At 39.4% G+C, this 17387-nt stretch overlaps 1 protein-coding gene across 1 annotated transcript; it reads left to right on the plus strand.

Moving 5' to 3' along the window:
* Positions 1-8260: 8260 nt before the first annotated feature.
* Positions 8261-16636, plus strand: LOC141728267 (syncytin-2-like). The gene is made up of 2 exons (XM_074535977.1): positions 8261-8901; positions 14285-16636. The coding sequence occupies exon 2, from the start codon at positions 15061-15063 to the stop codon at positions 16459-16461; it is 1401 nt and encodes a 466-aa protein (XP_074392078.1). The 5' UTR covers positions 8261-8901; positions 14285-15060; the 3' UTR covers positions 16462-16636.
* The last annotated feature ends 751 nt before the right edge of the window (positions 16637-17387 follow it).

Here is a 17387-nt window from a genome sequence, read left to right on the forward strand (position 1 = left end):
TTGGAAGCCAGCTGGAAGCAGTGCAGCTTAAATTAGTTTTTTAAAAAACAGCCTTAGATTCTTATATTTTGGCAAATGAATTATGCACAAAAGTCTATAGTGGGTCTACACTCACCTCTGAGAATGTCAGCTCAGTGTTTAGTTAGAGGGAATGGGGAGAAACTCCATTTCAGGGCATGACTCCTGTGAAATATTTTGAATATCTGCTTTATGAGATTCCACAGAGATGGCTGTTTCTTCACTGACTTTAAATCAGTGACAAACTAAAGTGCACCATGCAGCGATAGGCATTTAAAGATAGGGGAGATTGCTTTTCAAGGGAACTTAATGATCTCTAGTTGGAAGAACTTGCACATATTCTGTACCATATTCCTTACACTTTAAAAAACCCAGAAAAGCCCCACTTCAGGAAGTACAAAGACAACTCCTACATGGAAACCCTGTAGATTGTTTTCATAACGACATGGTAACTGTTTTTCCGAGAAGATGAGGAGACAGAAATTTCTAATACATTTTTTTACTGTCTTCTGGAAAGTTCTGAAATTATAGTAGCCTTTGTGACTTCTGTGTTTTTCTGTCTATATTATCAAACTGAAGATTTTGTCATGGGTTATAGGGGCTATGATGAACTCCTAATTGAACCAACAGATCACTGTCATACTCAAAAACATACAAAGCAGCTTTTGAAGTGAATGGGCTGGCTGCAACATTCTGATCTGCCTGCATTTTATCAGGGAAAAAAATAATGATGTCAAAACCTGTGGTGAATCTTCTTTAAGAAACATCATTTATTCACAGGTCACACAGACAGCAACAAATTTTTAATGCATCTGTGAATAAAAAAGGAGTACCCTGTAAGCAACACAATATAATTTATTGTAGACTTGCAAGAGGCAACGGAAAGTCTGCCTTATATTCATGCCCTGTTTATTTGAAATCCACAGTATAAAGCAAATAAAAACTGCAGGAACAGAGAAGCATGAAAAAATTTTTTCTTACTTGCTTATGTCTGCAAAGTTGCTGACATTTTTGTGGCTAGATACTCAAGTTTTAATTATTATGTATTTAAAGACCATGGATGCACCTTTTTCAAAAAACTTCAATAACTTTTTGGCAGTTTTTTTCACCGGCATTAGGGACCTAAGGCATTAGGTCCCAAAAAATTCACTACCAGGATAATTTTTGGCAGGGCTTTCTTCAAAACAGTAGAATTTAACACTTAAATGTATATTTATGAACTATACAGCACTTCCTGAATATTTCATATAATGTATTGTTATTTGTACAACACTGAGAATTTATTCTTTCCTACAAGAAATCTGAAATTCCTGACAAAATTTTCTTCCTCTTCCTCATACATTTCAACAAAAATTTTTTGCTGATAACGGTCTATAGCAGAAAGAGTTTTAGCAAATAAACAAATAACAAAAAATGAAAGAAAACCCCAAAAGTTCCCATAACACAAAAAAAACCAAAAACCAAATTAATTAAAAAAATCTCTATAATCCAGTTAGATACAGTTTTTAATAAGAGTAACCCAAGTATTTCCTCGTTCAGTGATAAATGCATATCTTCATTGAATAAACATAATACAACTCCTGTTTTTAGTCTAAGGAATAGAAGTGCATGAATAATGACCAGCTGTGAGTCTCATTCAGTCCCATCCAAAGGATATATCCTCGTAAAAGGGGGCTTGAAGTTGTCTCAGAGAGAGCAAGGGGAGAGATGTTAGGAGCAAAAGATACACTGATGAGAAAAAGCAAGTTAAATAGTATTTTTCATAAATCAGCAATGATTTTAAATGTAAAGAAAATGTTATTATTACTTACCATGTTAAACAACATACATCAATCAAAAAATGCTACTGAGCAACAAAACAGCTAAATCCATTAGTTAAAAAGTATGTGTACATAAAGGTGGGACCTAACTAAAGAACTTATATCTTTAGAACCATAAGCCTCAAAAAAATTCCTTCGATGTCACATAAATTTTTTTAGTTTCAAACAGAAGTTTGTAATAGCATTGAGTGCTGACAAGTACTTTGTTCCCACAGTGTTTGCTTATCTTCCTTGACTAAGTTGATCCAACTGGTTTCAGCCAGTCTAGCAGATCAATTTCTGACAAAATCCAAGGGCAGCTGTGAATATTGCTACATTGTTTAATACCGTACCCCATTCCTTTAGATCTCAGTGCAGGTTTCTTCTCTGCATGAAGATAATTAAATTCACACCTCTCATCCCAGTGAATGACATCCACCAGAGGGAGGAGCAGTGGAATGTAGAGTCATCCTAAGGTATGAACCAACAGTCTCAAAGAGACATATGATAATCTTCAGGAGGATTTATGCCAGATACATTAAATCTATGCTGCAGATCACGATCACATACCTGCAGAGTCCAAGTCTTCGAATTCTCTAAGCAGGCACAAGCAATCCCTCAGCATACGCATTTCAAGAGCAAGATTAGGACAGCCTGCCCAAAAGGAAATGCAGCTAGGACACTGCTGCATGTGCAAAACACTCTGACCTTCTAACACTGTAAAAGGAAGCATTCACAGCTTCCTCATGGGGCTGTTTTACTTTACATCATGTCATAAACCTCTAAGCAGTTCTCCATAGTAAAACCTGAGAACACCCCCTAGGCGTTTTAGTTACTTGTTTTCATGAGACAATTTTTTATTTTATTATTTTGTAATTTGGATTATATTGTATTAAAGAACATATTCTGTAGATAATTAATCCTATAAGTGTGAATGGACATCCTATTTTTCTTCATAGATGAGGGTTTTAAAGATAAGGGTCACATTCACACTTGATTTTTTTCCTTAAGAAGATTTTCAAGCTACATGAACCTTTCATAGCACAGCTGAAGCAATCTTTTTCCACAAGAGATGATAACATGCTTACAGTTTCCTTCTTCCAAGGGTTTAGTAACATCCAGGTATGCACGAAATATTTCTAAGGTGTGCATGAAAGGTGATCAAGGGTGTTCAAGTAGGGAGTATATAATTGCGCACGCATCATTTATATTGTGTATAATTTATATCTTAAAAACAAGTAAAGGTTTTGGACCAAGAATGTATTATCTGAGCAAATAAACGTGTGTTGAAATGAAATTCTGCTTTCCCTGAACAGGAAGGAAGTATTCCTTGTTTTGTTACAATGCTCAAAAGACAACTCTCTCTGAGAGCCATCAGGGTATTTTTCTACTGGCCTACATGTAAATTCAGCTGTCACTTACTGTGGTATATTAGGCAGTTGCTTATTTTTGGAACCTTGTTTTGGAAGTTCAGAGCAGTACATAGAACAAATTCCTAAAAGGTGAGGACCAGAATCAGTATGAAAATGCTTGGGGTCTAAATTTATTGCTTCATTTTTCACATGGTTCCTTCTTTTAAAGAAAAATAAAACAAGAATGCGATTGTGCTAGGCTCTGACAGCTGTTCACTGGTTGAAATATCACCGTTCAAAAGGTAAGCTAAAAGGAGAGATAGCTGTCAATATTAAAGCATAACAAATTCTATTTCTATTTTTACTCTAATGAAAGAATAAGTAGATCTGATACACATAATCAGAGTGATAATCTTGTATATTTATAACAAGCTATCTAAAAAGAAATATAATTTCTAACTCCATGTCAATATTTTTTCCCCCTGAATTTAAATATAAAGTGGTATTTAAATACAGGATGTCTATTCAGCTGAGCAGCCTTCAGGCTGATATGATCAGCTGCAAAAATTCTGTACGGAGAGGACTCCAGCAGGTCCAAGTGTCCACATCCTGTCTTCCCACCTGACCTTTACACGGAGTAGTGGCAGAATTTGTGTATATGTTTCCCCAAGAGACTGTTGTTTTCACTACTTACTGCTTTCTAAGTAAAATCATTGGGATAAACTACCAATGGGTTGTTGGGGTGCCTTTAAATGTGTCTCTAAACTAATATAGACTATTATTATTACTAATTTCTTTATTGTTGTTGGCTTTGATGTTATTATTTTTATTGTTGTTGTATTTTTATTTTTATTTTTATTTTTATTTTTATTTTTATTTTTATTTTTATTTTTATTTTTATTTTTATTTTTATTTTTATTTTTATTTTTATTGTATTAGCTGTAGTTATATAGGTTATGACCAGCTTTTTGTCTCCTATGCCCAAGGTTCTGTACACATTACTGTTGTTAAGTGTGTCATTTCTGCTTCTTTGTTTCTTTCTTGTGCATGTCTAGAAAATATATTCTACTGGTTTTGGATAAGCCACACCTATGATTATCATCTGTGTTTCATTTCTTTTCCCAACCCACGTCAAAACCTCTTTGTAGGTTTAATCTGGGCAGATGTAGTCAAGGTATTACTTCTCTTAGAAGTGCATTTGAGTAGTCTTCCTTCCATGAAGTCTCAGAATAGGTCAAGAATAGTATAAAAAACTTTCATATGGCTGGTTTTGGTATCACTTTAGTTCCAACTAAATAGAGAAACACTCAGAAAGCTTAGTTCTTGGTTATATAAAAGATTATTTTCAAGTTTAGCAGTGATGAAGAAATACTGTTGTGCTTTTTCTTTGTTTTAACGTGAACCAGTTTGTGTTTGGTGGGTTACAAATAGCTCTTAAAGGGTCACCGAAATTCAGTTTGTTCACGCTGTCAATTCTGAAAAGTGTTCCAAGGACCAAAGAAAGTTCTTGTACATGATTTCCACCAAGAAAGACCAAGACTTCTGCAAACCTCATCAAAGTTCAGCAAACATCCCTCTGCTATAAACACATTTACGGCCAAAAATATATCTCTGATTATATGGTAAAAGAATGAAGACTCCATTCAGCATCCAAATCTTATTAAAAAAAAAATTAAAAAAAGTAGAATCCAGGCAGGTTAGTCTCGCTGGAAATCAAACTAAAATACATGGGTTACTCTTTGCGGAAAACTCCAAGGGATGTGTTTTTTTCTTGAACTTCACACCTGGGTCAGTTTGGAATAACTGAAAAAGACTGTGGAAAATGTTTTCGTATGTTGTAAAGAAGTAAATTGAAATTACAAACTAGGATATAATTATTACCTCAAGGCCAGGAAAAAAGCAAACAATGCAGCAAAGTAATTGACTATCTCAGTAAAATGCCAAAATTTTCAAAGCAGTATAAATCCTAATTCTTATATCAATAAATTATGTGCACATTTTTTTTATTACCTCACTTTTACTTAATATCCTGTTTTAAGCTCCAGTTCTTGGTCTAAAATTGTATTTTTTCATCTTTGAAGAAGGAGTAGAGCAGGGCATTTAACCCCTATTGTGAGACTGAGTCTTCTGGTCTAAGTGACATATTGCTTTAATTTGCAAAAGCCCAAATATGATTTTTCATACAACCATGTAGCTATCCAGCACATGTTAAGGAAGAGCAAAGCTTGGATTTCCACTTATTCAGCACACCAAAGAAGATTACAATTACATTACTTGTAGCTTACAATAGGATAAATATATTAAAGATGCTCAATGACACATTGCAAAATAAGTTCTTTCAAAGAAAGAAAGAAAGAAAGAAAACAAAACCAAAATTCAATTAATCAAATCACTCTAGAATGATGATTTACATTTATATGTCAGTGATTATCATGTTCTTTTGGTCAGCAAACTACTACTTGACTGTTTGCAAACTAATTTTTTTTTTTTGTTAGGGAGATTGTTACAGGCGATCAGTTTAAAAGAAAATTCTGTCTTTTAAAATACTTTAGCAGTTGTGGAGAAAACTCAGCAGAGGTCCACTAACTAAAAAGATGCACAATAACTCATAGCAGCCAAAAGCATTGACCTTTTCTCCTTTTTTAAATCAGAATTCTCTAAGTATATACAATAATTAGTAGAGGGAAGTTAAGGGAATAGTATGAGATTTATTCCAAAAATAGATATCAAGCATTTTATGAATAAGAGTAGTAAATATGAAATGTAGTTGAGATGTATTTGAGTATATTCAGTAAATGAGATACTACTTGCAATGTTGTGTCCTAAAGCATTTTCATGGATCTATTATGAAGCAACTAACAAATGAAAGATGCACAGACAATCATTAGCAAATTTGTCCAAGAAAGAATTCCCAAACAGCCACATGTTTAAAAGCAATAAGGGCAATAAGTAATAAAATAAAAGAATTAAGGGCAATAATTTTGCACCTTAATTCTAGCAGTAGCGCAGATGTTCAGCTAGGCTCAGAGTATAAGTTCAGGTTTGTTATTATTGCTGTTTCTACCAGCATAGTACAGTTTTATAATCAGTTCATTCTGAGAAAATCAATGCTATCTGTCAACACACACATTTTTCCTATAAAACCAACCAGTAGTCTCTTAGGCCTTCTTTTGGTAGGCAATCTCTATCTTAAATCTCTGTCCTACTAAAGATATTTAATTGGAACCAAAGTTCTAAATCACCCATCACACCTAATTTGGCTGAGATTCGTACATATGTTGAGATATTTTTCTTTTGCACCTTGAGGTAATATAATCTAATTATTATTGACTCAAAGCCTGTGAGATTTAAATCATTCACCTTAGTCTTTCATCTTATCTGATCATCTTTAGTCAATATTTTAGGGTTTTGTCAGCAAGTAACAATTTATTTACTTTTCAGTGAGATAATGCTTTCTTTTTTGCCTGCTCTCTTTCCCCCTCTGTTTTGTTATCTCACTCTTCCTCATTGTTTCTCACCTCTTCTTGTGTCTCATTAGATTTATGGCACCTTCTGTAGGGGCAGAGGCATTAAACCTGAAGCAAGGAACTGTGTGCTTCAAAGTTATTCTAAATGTGTTTTTACAGAGAGAAGTTGCAAAGATGAACTGTCTTTCTCCCCAATAGAAACAAAATTCCTCAGCCATGCCAGTTGACAATGATGAAAAATTGAAAAAAAAGGAAAGCTATTTGCAAGAAAACTTCTGGCAGGAAGACAAGTCTCCTCTTGTGATTCATATCTTCAAGGGAACCACATAAATCCAGAAATGAGACAGGATTCTCTCCACGGGAGACACTAGGATATTAGCAATGCTATGGTGGCATGTAATACAGCAATTTATAGTTATTAAAGACTTCTAAAGACACAGATATTTAGATCTCTCATAGTAAAGAATGTGTTTAAGTTAATTTTTTATTTAAAAGAATGTGAAAATAATTTCCTTTTTTTGCATGTGTTAAAAATACACACCTAAGATAATAGAATTCAAATCACATTCAAAACAATCTCTTCTGCACAGATATTGTACATAAGAAAAAATGTCATAAATTAAACTCTTAATAAGTTACCACTTCCCTCACCAAAAGCATAAGATACTTCAGCCATTATAAGAGAGAATTTTCCTTGAGTACAGAAAATTGCTACTGCGTATCCTGTTGGCTTTTCTTCTTCCTGGTATTTTTTCAGACAACCTGTGAGATTGATAAGGGAAAGGACATCTATAAGAGTAGGATGAGTAAAAGGTCTATTTGAGTGCAGTGTGAAGAGATGTCCTGCAGATTCTTCCAGAATACTAATGCGGCTCCTGAGCCCATGTTCTGATTCTCAAATAAGGAATGCTTCTCCAGTAAGAAGCAGTAATTTGCTTTTTTTCATCTATGGACATACTTTGCAGCACCTCTCCAGCTGTTACGTTTACTGTCCATCTGCACCTTTTACAGCCTCCAGAAATCCCTTTGTTTTTGCATCCTGGTGTCAAGATGACGAATTGTCCTTCATCATTCACCTCACATAGCTGAAGGCTATTAATGCAGACCTAAGAAGGTTTACACATCTTGGAAGTAGGAAGAACTAAAAATTATGAAAACCTTTAAAGTCACTGTCACGTCCTATTTTTTTGTTAACATGTCTTGATAGTAGTGCAAATTTACTACTATGGAGCTATAGTGAGTACTCAAATGTCAAATTAATTAATACTTTAAAGGGAGATGTACTGGATTTATTACTATTCAAAATGGACATAGCATAAATCGTTAAATAGAAATCTCTATTTTTCCTTGAAAATTTCTTACAATGCAAGTGATGTGAAAAATTCTCATAAGACACTAAATTTCCTCTCTTATTTTATGTAGTAGCAAGGATAATTCATTTTGGAAGGGAGTTTAGATAGCAGCCGTAGTTTACCCTCTACGTGCAGACCAAATTTCTGGGGGCTTTGTCCATCTGGGCCTTGAAACTCCAAGACTGTAGGATTTCAGGGAGAAGAAATGGAAAATGATGTTGGATGAAAAGGATAGGCAATACAGCACTTTTTGAGAGCTGGGAGGTTGTGGAGAGCTTTAATGTGGAGAGTTTTATTAATAGTTGGTTAGCTGAGAAAGGCCATGCTGACATATTGCCACTGGTCAAGCTGAGAAATCAGCAGTCAGCAAGCTGAAAGGAGATGTCAGCAGCTTGCAATCAGTGGCCTTGCTGCAACATGGAGAAAGGGAGTAGAGATTAGTCCTGAATATCTCCTAAGAATATGTAGAAAGTATCAAAAGTAGGACCATAGGAATGTAAAAGTAGGTGTAACTGCTGATATGTAACTAACCAATCCTGAGCTCAACTTTTGCAATATGCATGAAGTTAATTACGAACTGTATTTAACCCGCTGTGCTGATCAATAAAATTGGGCCTGTGATGATCAACCTGATGTCCTGGTCTCCTTCCGTCGACAAATGGTGGAGAATGCGGGCAGCGCTGCGGGCAACGATGCGGCAACGTTGAACCCCTGTCCTTTTTTCTCGGATTACAAAGAAAAAAGGGAACTCGCCACGGTCCGGAAGTTGGGTGGGGGTCCTAGCAGCGGGACGGTGCCGGATTATTTACAAAGACTGGATTATTTATAAAAAGCACCCTTGAGGTTCACATCCGTGACTCAAGCTACCTACGTGCCGCCGAAGTCTGGAGCTGCGACAGCGCGCGCTGAATAGGTATGGATAGGCAAGCGGCATATGATTTATTCTCCTCATATTTAGAAAAGCGAGGGGTAAAAGAGATAGATTTAAAAAAGGAATTACCGGGGTTGTTAGCTTATGGTCATTCTATAGGCATGTTTACTAACCCACATACAGTACATGAGCTTTCAGAGTGGAAAAATTTTGGAGAGGTGTTAATGGACTCTGTGTTAGATGGGGATAAATCAGCTAAAAAGTTTGGGAAATTATGGCGGGTAGTGTATAATGCATTGCTTCAGCAGGTCTCTGAGAGAAAGGCAGCAGAAAGGGCTACAGAAGCTCATAAGAGGAATATAGGATATGGTCGTGAGGATGACCCTTTAGCACCTTCTGTAACTAAGATACTTATGCCTAAAAATCCCCAGCATAGTGGTGTTGAGGACATGCTTTTAGAAAGTGCGAAACCGTCTGCGCCTCCCTTGCCTGAGGGGGAAGGCGAGCCGGGTGGGGGAGGTAAAAGCAAGCCAGCTTTGCCTCCACAGCCGGCTTCAGGCGGGTCGGAGGGTGGGGGGGGCAAGCCAGCTCTGCCTCCGCCGCCGGCTTTGCCTCCGCCGCTACCCCCGAGCAGGCCGGCTCCGGTTACAGCTCCAGCGGGGGGGTCCCTTCCCCCGCGCGAGCCGGCTCTGCTCGAGCGTGCTCCGGTTTCAGCTTCGGCGGGAGGGGGGCTCCTTCCCCCGCGCGCGCCGGCTTTGCCTGAGCAAACTCCGGTTGCAGCTGCGGGGGGGCTGCTTCCCCCGCGTGAGCCGGCTTCTTTCGAGCCGGCCCCGGCTTCACTGACAGCTCCAGCGGGGGGGTCGTTTCCCCCTCGCGAGCCAGCCTCTGCTTTACTGCCTTCCCAATGCGAAAATTCGGCGCCTGCACTAAAATGCCAGCAGCATAGCACCTCCAAAGAGCCAGCTCCCATCCCAGGGGCACACCGTGATCTATGGGGGGAAATGGCTAAACAAAGGAGGGAAGCTTGGTCTGCTTTGGCAAAAGAGGTGATGCAAATGGGAGATAGTGAAGCCGTAGAAATAGCTTCTAGTCTTGCATGTCCGGTTACTTATACACCACAATATGATGCACAGGGGAATTTAATGCATAATGTGGCAGCATATTCTGCCTTAGATTGGAAGTTGTTAGCTCAGCTACGTTCTACAGTTAGTCAGTTTGGTGTAAAAAGTGAACCTGTTAAGCAAATGTTAGATTATATCTTTAACACTCAGATTTTATGCCCAAATGACTTAAAAGGGATAGTGCGTTTAATATTTACTCAGCATCAACAATTATTGTTTAATGCACATTGGCAAGCATTAGTAAATGAGTCAGTTGCTGTACAACGGGCTCCGGGAGATCCATTGCATGGAGTGACAGTGGATGAACTTATGGGATTAGGAGCATTTCTGCGTACAGAGGCACAGATGATATTGGGACCAGATAAGCTTAGAGAGACTATGAGATTGATGCGTGCAGCGATAGATATGGTTAAAGAGCCAGGGGGATTACCAATTTATATGGGTATTAAGCAAGGTAGAGAAGAGTCATTCGGAAATTTTATCGATAGGGCTGCTGCTATAGATCGGGCCGGTGTGGCAGACTTTCTTAAAGGGGCGATATTGAAGCAGTGTGCCCTTCAAAATAGTAATCCAGCAACCCAAAGAGTACTATCTACTTTGGGAGCAAATTGGACCATTGAGGAAGCATTAGAGCGAATGGCATTAATGCCAACTGCTTCACAGGCATTTCTAGTAGATGCTATAAAGGAGTTAGGATTGGGGTTACAAAAGCAGGCAGAGTCTAATCAGAATCAGGTGTTAGCTGCTCAGAATCAGGTGTTAGCTGCCCTTGCTCCTCTCCGAAGCGGCTCATTCACGCAAGGAGGTTCAAAGCCATTTCTCAAGTGCTACCGGTGCGGCTCTGAGGGACACACACGCCGAGCCTGCAGAGCAACTGGTATATGGTGTCAACACTGCCGATCCAGCTCCCACAACACCACAGCTTGTAGACGGCGGTCGGGAAACTGTCAGCAGAGCGCGTTTCACGGGGGCCGCGCCCAGACACAAGTAGCTGCCGTGACATCGGAGACACCGGCACCAGCTGCCGCGACATCGCAGCCACCTCCTGCCTGCAACCCGCAACAACAGGGAGCCTCGGTTTGGACTTATCTGCCGCAATAGAAGTAATAATAATGACCAATCTTCCTGAGAAAATACCAACTGGAGTAAAGGGTCCTCTTATATTAAATGGACAAACATGTGGAGCATTATTATTAGGACGCTCTTCTACAACTATGTTGGGATTATTTGTTTTGCCTGGAGTTATTGATGCAGACTTTACAGGAGAAATACAAATCATGGCTTACACCCTCTATCCTCCAATTAAAATTACAAAAGGACAACGTATTGCACAATTGATACCACTATCACAAATGACCTCTGGAATACAACCATTTACTGAACAAGCACGGGATGAAAAGAGTTTTGGCTCCACTGGTGTTACACTTTTAACTGTGGATTTACAAAACAGACCAAAGCAAAAGGTCACAGTTACTTATGAGCATGAAAGCATAACCCTTTATGGATTATTGGATACAGGAGCAGATACCAGCATTATTTCTCCAGAGGCATGGCCACAGCATTGGCCTCTATTCCCATCAGCAAACATGCTCACCGGAGTAGGAGGATTTACATTGGCAAGCAGGTCGCCCTCTTTGTCTGTGTCCATTGAAGATCAACAAATATCTGCTGTGTTTTCAATTGTGCAACTGCCTCCTACAGTCTCCTGCCTAATTGGAAGAGACATTTTAACGCAACTAAGAGTGGTGTTAACTAATCAGCACCCTTTGGGGTAATTGCCATTGCTTGGACTTTCCCCATTCCACTCACCTGGAAAACAGATACACCGGTGATGGTTAAGCAATGGCCTCTAAAAGGGGAAAACCTTATGCATGCTCATGAATTAGTGGAGGAACAATATTCAAAGGGACATTTACGACTTTCCACGAGCCCCTGGAATACACCTATTTTTGTGATCAAAAAGAAATCAGGGAAATATCGTTTAATACATGATTTGCGGGCTGTAAATGATCAAATGGAACCTATGGGGGCCTTACAGCCTGGTCTTCCTAATCCAGCTATGATTCCAGAACATTGGCCACTCTTAATCATCGACTTAAGAGACTGTTTCTTCACCATTGCCCTGCATCCTAATGATGCAAAAAGATTTGCCTTTACTTTACCAGCAATAAATCGTGGAGAACCAGATAAAAGATTTGAATGGATTTGTTTGCCACAGGGCATGCGGAATTCCCCGACTTTATGTCAGCTTTATGTTGATGCAGCATTACAGCCACTACGTCGCAGGTGGCCAGCAACTATAATATACCATTATATGGATGATATCTTGTTTGCACAGCAACAACCATTTTCCTCTTTGCAGATTGACATTATTAGAAATACCCTTGCTTCATATTCACTTGATATTGCTTCAGAGAAAATTCAAACTACAAAGCCCTGGAAATATTTGGGATGGACTTTGATGGATCAAAAAGTGATACCTCAAAAATTGGAGTTACAACTGGACATTAAGACTCTACATGATGCACAGAAATTACTGGGGGACTTACAGTGGCTAAAGCCTATTGTGGGAATACCGAATCATTTGTTAGAAACCCTGCGGCCTTTATTAAAGGGTGTTGACCCTACTACTCCTGTATGCCTGACACAGGAGCATCGTCTTGCCTTGCAACAAATCAGTGACTGTGTACAACAAGGGTACGTGTCTCGTCGACAACTCGACCACCCTATTGACCTTACTATCTGGAATAGCCCTTGCCACCTGCTTGGTGCTCTCTCTCAACAACAGGAGAAAACGGGGGAGATACAGGTGTTGGAATGGTTGTCTCCACCATTACAGCATAAGAAAACAATATGTTCAAAAATTGAACAATTGGCTGCATTAATCAAAAAGGGGCGTCTCAGAATTCTTGAAGTGGATGGTAGAGAACCTGCTACCATTAGACTGCCTATGGAAAAAGAAACCTTGGACTGGTACCTGATCAACTCAAAGGATTTACAGGAAGCATTATTGACATCATCTGCAAAAGTGGATATCAGCAAATTAGTGCCTAGAGTTTTGCAATGGATGACAGAATGGAACTGGATTACTCGACCCTTGAGAGAAGAACGCCCTATAGAAGGAGCTATTACAGCCTTTACTGATGCAGGAAAGAAGTCAAGGCGTGCTGCTGTCACTTGGCAAGAAAAAGGACAATGGAAACATCAAATCATTACAGCAGACCCTGCGGATAGTTTACAAACTTTGGAATTGTTGGCAGTAGTATGGGCAGTATCCAACTTACAGGGACCTTTAAATGTGGTTACAGACTCTATGTATGTTGCAGGAGTAGCCAAACGAATAGAGGAAGCAGCAATTAAGGAAGTGAATAATAAACGATTGTATGAGTTGTTGGTACAATTAAGGAAAGCTCTACGGGAAAGAAATGCAGCGTATTCTGTGATTCATATCAGGAGCCATAAATGGTCTGAAGGTTTAGGAGAAGGAAATGAACGTGCAGATAAATTGGTTACTCTACCCATTGATAACACTTGTCCTATTGATAAGCATACATTGGCCAGAGAAGCACATAGTAGATATCATCAAAATGCAAAAGGATTAGCAAAACAATTTGAATTGAGTTTGTCAGAAGCCAAAGCTATTGTTAGAGCATGTCCAATATGTAGTTATCACAATAGTGGAATAGGCTTAGGCATTGGAGTTAATCCTCGGGGTTTAGAAATAAATGAAAAATAGCAAATGGATGTTACACATATTGCCAGATTTGGTAAAGTCAAATGTGTGCACGTCACTATAGACACGTATAGTCATTATATATGGGCTACAGCTCAAGCAGGAGAGAAAGCTATACATGTTATCAGACACCTGTTAAGTTGCTTCGCTGTCATGGGAGTTCCAAAAAGTATTAAAACAGATAATGCTCCAGCTTATGTGAGTGCTAGAGTTCAAAAATTTCTGAATCAGTGGTCGGTTAAGCATGTGACAAGTATTCCACACTCCCCTACCGGACAGGCAATAGTGGAAAGAGCAAACGGTACCCTTAAGCAATATATTGAAAAACATCAGGATTTGAGAGATCCACAAGCATGTTTAGCTAAGGTGTTGTATGTAATTAATCATTTATGTATTTTTGGGGAAGATGATACCCCTCCTGCAATCAAGCATCATCCAAGGTCAGGTCAGGAAAATACTAGGGAAACAGAGGTCTGGGTTAGGTATAAGAACCCCAGTACAGGATTATGGGAGAAACCTGCAAAAGTGTTATATTGGGGTCGGGGATATCTTTGTGTTTCCTCACCTACAGGGCCTCTGTGGGTGCCTGCTAAGTGGACTAAACCTGCTTCTGATGCAACGCTTGGTGGACCACCTCACGGAGGAGGACAAGGAGCGACTGAAGAAGAAACTGCTTTTGGTCCTTCGACCGCTACTGATACGGCTGAGGAGATACTCGGGAGTGGAGCACGTAGCACTGTCACCCTACTGTTGGACAATCCAAGAACTGGTTGATTTTGCTGAATCATTATCAACTTTTCGTTTAACAAATCCATCAAAAGAACATTGCTATGCCTGTCACGATCCACATTGTGCTGCTTGGGTAGCCCTGCTTTGTGGGGGTTGTGATAGAATTTTTTGGTTAGAACAATCGTTAATGTGTGATTTGTGGTGTCACCCTTGTTATTTTGAGCAGCGGAGGAGAGAGAATTGGCAACTTGAATTAAGGAGACAAACAGGGATAAATGCGTATGAAGCTTTACGTCTTTATGAGTCTCCTGAACAAAAAATTCTTGCTTATTATCGATGGGAAGTACAATGTTTTGAGAGGAGAACTGAGATTCAGAGTAAATCGCGCATAATCTCTGTAAGGTGTAGAAAAGTAGTACCTTTAACACAGTGCTCAGTTGTAGGACCCTTCACGGAGAATCCTGAAAGGGCACTAGACCACTGCATTGAAGAATTGCAGAAATTGAGTTTGCGAGTGACAAGACCAGTATCAATAGGAGCAGCAAGTTTGAAGATAGATAAGAAAAAGAAGGCAAAAAGGGGTAAAGCTAACTTGCCTTCAAACTTATCTCACAAAAAATGAGGTTTGTTCTTGTTATATTGCTTAATGCTGTAATAGGTGAAGCAGTAGAAATAACACGTTTTAGTCAGCCAAGAAAAAATTTATGGGTAACACTTGCTAACCAAATTAACCAATCATCACTTTGTCTTAGTCTTGGAGGAGTCACTAACCCATTTCGAACGTGCCTAGTGGGACTTCCGGTATGGTCTCCTGGAGAATTTTGCAGTTTGATAAAAAATCAGACCTTATGTATGCCTAGCATGTCAAACATTAAATTGCCAGAGCAACAAGGATATACTGCAGGTCAGAGTGATGGCTATCGTCAATGTTTACCGATCCAATCACTCAACACCTCTTTGCATTCTCCTCCTGAGGAATTGGACCTTTTTGGCAGTGCAAACGCCAGTTTGTCTAACACTACAGATGGTGGATGGTTTAGCTTTAAGTCTTCAAACCGACCACAAGAAACATGGGCCACCCTAGATTCATTCCTGAATGTGAGTGAAATCTCTCCGCAGCATTACAGTAAATGTAACAGCACAAAGATCACTGCCCCAATGAAATTACCCACAAGAATATTTTTAATTTGCGGAGACAGGGCGTGGAATGGCATTCCAGCTAGACCACAGGGTGGACCCTGTTATTTGGGTAAACTGTCATTGTTTCATCCTAATGTGTCCTTGCTAATGCAGCTGAGTCAAAATTCAAACAGAAAGAGACGTAGTGTACATAACTTAGACTGCAGCAGGATAGGAGATCCACAGTTTTGGGGCACATTCAAACAGGTGGTTGTTTCAACTATCTTGCCGGGAGGATCTGCCAATAAAGCTATGAATTTAGCAAAGCAATTAGGGTGCTGGGCAAAGAGTGAACTGAACAAGACATCACAAATCCTAGACATGCTAACCACAGATGTGCAGAGTGTTAACCATGCTGTTTTGCAAAATAGAGCTGCCATAGATTTTTTGCTTTTAGCACAAGGACATGGATGTGAAGAATTTGAGGGAATGTGTTGCATGAATCTGTCTGACCATTCGGTGTCCATTCACAGTAAGATAAAAGAACTGCAACAGGGACTTCACAATCTGAAGGAAGAAGAAAGTTTTGGAATTGACGAATGGCTTAAAAGCTTAGGACTTGGACCGTGGCTAAGAAACCTTGTGATCTATGCTATAGGACTGCTGGGTGTAATTTTACTGTTTTTGCTGATTTTGCCTTGTGTTTTTAATTGCATTCAAAACATGGTCAGCCGTACAATAGCAAAAACCTGGCAAGCTAATTTCCTTGCACAAGAAGAAAACGGGGGAAATGTGGAGAGCTTTAATGTGGAGAGCTTTATTAATAGTTGGTTAGCTGAGAAAGGCCATGCTGACATATTGCCACTGGTCAAGCTGAGAAATCAGCAGTCAGCAAGCTGAAAGGAGATGTCAGCAGCTTGCAATCAGTGGCCTTGCTGCAACATGGAGAAAGGGAGTAGAGATTAGTCCTGAATATCTCCTAAGAATATGTAGAAAGTATCAAAAGTAGGACCATAGGAATGTAAAAGTAGGTGTAACTGCTGATATGTAACTAACCAATCCTGAGCTCAACTTTTGCAATATGCATGAAGTTAATTACGAACTGTATTTAACCCGCTGTGCTGATCAATAAAATTGGGCCTGTGATGATCAACCTGATGTCCTGGTCTCCTTCCGTCGACAGGAGGTTCCAGTATTTCATTATGTTTATAGTAGGTCTTTTCACCCTTATATATAGGCAAACAATCTGTACATGAATGCATTAATTACCTGTCATTCTTTCACCATAAATCTCACTAAAAAGACAAATCTATCTTAGTTATAACTTTACAGATGAGGAGGTGCTGTTTGGTCCCCAAGTCATTCCTTCTCCAGGTTGAACAGGCACAGCTCCCAGCCTCTCTTAATGAGATATATGCTGGGGCTGCTTGGAGGTTCCCAGCTGACCTAAGTAAAATTTATCAACATCCCTTCTTGCATTGCTGGTCTCTGAACTGGATACTGCATTTGAGATGCCCTCTAACCTATGATATATAAAAGGGGATAATAATGTAAAAGGGGAGTTGAGTGTTCCTTTGACAGCACGCAGGGTGCTGTTTTCTTTACTGCCAGACATGTTGCTGACACTACAACCCCAAGGCTCTTTTCAGCAGAGCTCCTTCCCAGTCAGTCACCCCTCAGTCTGTTCCCCTACAAGTTAATCCATCTCCTGTTCCTCCTGCAGATCTGTTATAAAGATCACAGAAGCCATAGGATACACTTCCGAGCAACTCCACTTGTAAATAGAGAGCTCCAAGCATTGGAAAAGTCAAGATAAATGTCTGTGT

Source organism: Zonotrichia albicollis, chromosome 2 (genome assembly GCF_047830755.1).
Source record: "Zonotrichia albicollis isolate bZonAlb1 chromosome 2, bZonAlb1.hap1, whole genome shotgun sequence".
NCBI classification, from domain to species: domain Eukaryota; kingdom Metazoa; phylum Chordata; class Aves; order Passeriformes; family Passerellidae; genus Zonotrichia; species Zonotrichia albicollis.

Coding starts and splice junctions, on each gene's coding strand:
- LOC141728267 (XM_074535977.1), top strand. CDS start 15,061: ATGAGGTTTGTTCTTGTTATATTGCTTAATGCTGTAATAGGTGAAGCA.